At 48.2% G+C, this 2,565-nt stretch overlaps 1 protein-coding gene across 1 annotated transcript, besides 7 other annotated features; it reads right to left on the reverse strand.

The window, feature by feature from the left end:
* Window positions 1-2,565: a sequence feature (heterozygous, non-Esmeraldo-like haplotype).
* Window positions 145-188: a sequence feature (A-rich).
* Window positions 199-218: a microsatellite.
* Window positions 224-245: a microsatellite.
* Window positions 557-597: a microsatellite.
* Window positions 899-931: a sequence feature (GA-rich).
* Window positions 1,239-2,507, reverse strand: Tc00.1047053509681.10 (hypothetical protein, conserved; the record flags this gene model as incomplete). Its single annotated transcript, XM_797649.1, has 1 exon — window positions 1,239-2,507. The coding sequence occupies one exon, from the start codon at window positions 2,505-2,507 to the stop codon at window positions 1,239-1,241; it is 1,269 nt and encodes a 422-aa protein (XP_802742.1).
* Window positions 2,515-2,541: a microsatellite.

Consider the following 2,565-nt stretch of genomic DNA (forward strand, 5'->3'; position numbering starts at 1 on the left):
GGACCATAACTAAGCGTACATACGCTCTGACACATCTGCCTGTTACTTTTTCTCTCTAACTCTTTGCTCTGCCTCCTTTTACAGCCACTCCTATCAATCCAAAGGGTGCATTTCCCTTGCTTATTGCCCATTGAACCACCAACCAAAAAAAAAAAAAAAAAAAGCAAAACCCAAAACAACAAAAATAATAGACAGGAAGGTGGTGGTGGTGGTGGTGGGGGCTAAAAAAAAAAAAAAAAAAAAAAGGATTTCGTATGTACATTTATTTAATCCACAACAACAGAGCAAATTACGCCGTATGTTAATTTACATGCATAAAACTACTTTTTTCTTCTTCTTGCAGCTGCTCCAGCCATTTTGTGCTGCACTCTCACTCAGCAGCCACAGCCACAGACAGACTGACGCGGGTATTAATAATTTCCTTCTCTGCTCTTTTCTTCATCTCACTCTTCGTTGCGCATGCCTCACGACTGCTTACGCACCCTTTCTTGTTGCTTCCTTTCCGTGCTGGCGATGATTTGAGGACTTTATCTATCGTTGCGTTTTCTTTCATCTGTTTTTTTTCTTTTCTTCTTCTTCTTCTTCTTTCTTCTCCTTTCGCCTCTGCTTCCCTTTTCACTGCCCTCAGCTCTCCAAATTTTCCCTAACCCTCCCCCGTCTTACGTCACTTTCCCCACGTCATTCATAAAAACTCAACGTCACCGCCACGACGGCAGCCACCGCAACTACTCAACGCCTCCCTCCCTGTCTCTCTTTCTCTCTCTCCGTGTGTGCCTGTGTGTAAAGGAAATAAACGCACAGAAGCACCCACAGCCACGTAAGTACATACATAAACATACACCAACATGCAATATGAACTGCAGGAGCACGTGAGTCTGAAGGAATGAACAGGCAATTAAAAAAAAGAAAAAAGAAAGAAAAAAGAAAGAAAAGTGCGTGAACAACAAAGGGTGTTGCGCGGGTAAAAAAATTGAATCGCAGGATTGAGGAATTTAAAAGAAAACCCACATGCCTTCTGATGGACTCACAAACAAGAAACTGGGGAAAAAAACTGCACTAAAAAACAAAAAAAACAACGACAACAACACCACTCAGCAACAGAAAACTAAGCCTGAAAGATAAACCATTTCCAGGAGAAATGGAGAGGAACCCCCTCCGCACAGGATTATGAGAACAAAACCAAAAATAATAGCATTCTTCCTGCTCTTCGGCTCCGGCTAATATACATGGGCAGCAAGTTAGTCTTCGGTCTCACGTACATCACGAGTACAGATTGGACATCGAAATTGGCTCTCAAACCACCGAGAAGAACAATCCTCGTGCAGAAAGTGGCGGCAGCATGGCAGTTGAGTGGCCACGTTGCCAACGGAAAACGAGTCCAGACACACACAGCAGGTTAAAGACTCCTCCTCATGTGCCTGCAGAATTCGTTGCACATCATGCGGTGAGGGCGCAGACCCTCTTGCCGTTCCCGTTTTTTCTTGACATGAAGACGTTACGCCAAAGTGAATCGGTTGCAGCACCACCTGTAGCTGTTGTAATCTTTCACGCGACACACCGCACTCAACGCGCCCAATGCGCTCCGCCAGTTCCAAAAGCTCTTCATAGGACATATTGTCCACATCGGGGGCAAAAGCGGCTTCAAAAAGATACATCTCGCTAAGGCGTGCTGGTCGATGATTCGAAGAGAAACGCAGCGCAATTCGTGAGCTTTGCGCCTCCCGCGACAGCGTTTGCGGCGGCGGTGGAGTTCCTGGGCGGGGACGAACAGGGGAAAAAGATGGTATGATTGGTCGTGTATACTCGGCCACTCGACGGGAGTGACGCAGCCAACCGCCAAAAGAATGGTTCCCTCCCTCATGACCCTGGCCGGTACGCCGCTGCGTGCCAGTGTTTGTGGCACCGCGGCGGGTCTGACCGCTCGGTCTGTAGGATAGTCGTTCAAATAACTCCCAAAAAGTGGACTCCTGGCGTTGCCGCGTCCGCCGCATGGGTGGGTTGCCCGCTTGGTCAGATGCTTCAGCAGCAGTCTCGCGAGGGTAGAGTCGCGGTTGCTGCTGAGTTTGCTCTTGATATGAGAGTGGCGGCGGTGGCATCCCCGTATTATGATAAGGAGCAGGCAGCCCCCTCCCCGCTGAAAAAGAGCCCGTATGCAATACATTTGAAGCGGGTGTCGTAGTATTCACAGCGTTTCGAAACGCTACAGAGTAGATGGCGTTTTGCGGCATTTGCCGACAGTAGGGAAAGAGAGCGTGCATGTATGGATCTGCATGATATGACGGCGACGGATTTCTTTCGTATGACATTAAGGACGAATACGTCTCGTTGTTTGTTACGCCAATTTTCCCCTCATTTTGTGGTTGGGGCGCGTTATCCAACGAATAGGGAGGGACGAGAAGACCGGGTGGCCGACTGGGACCGTTACGCGTGGGCTCAAACCCTGAAGACAACGGGGAATCAAATTTAACATGATGCTGAAAAGAATTCTCTGACGATGACGTCATCATGTGTCCCGTTGTTGTTGTTGTTGTTGTTGTAGTTACTGCTGGTACTGTTCTCGCGCCA

This window comes from Trypanosoma cruzi, genomic scaffold (genome assembly GCF_000209065.1).
Source record: "Trypanosoma cruzi strain CL Brener 1047053516383 genomic scaffold, whole genome shotgun sequence".
Classification (NCBI taxonomy): domain Eukaryota; phylum Euglenozoa; class Kinetoplastea; order Trypanosomatida; family Trypanosomatidae; genus Trypanosoma; species Trypanosoma cruzi.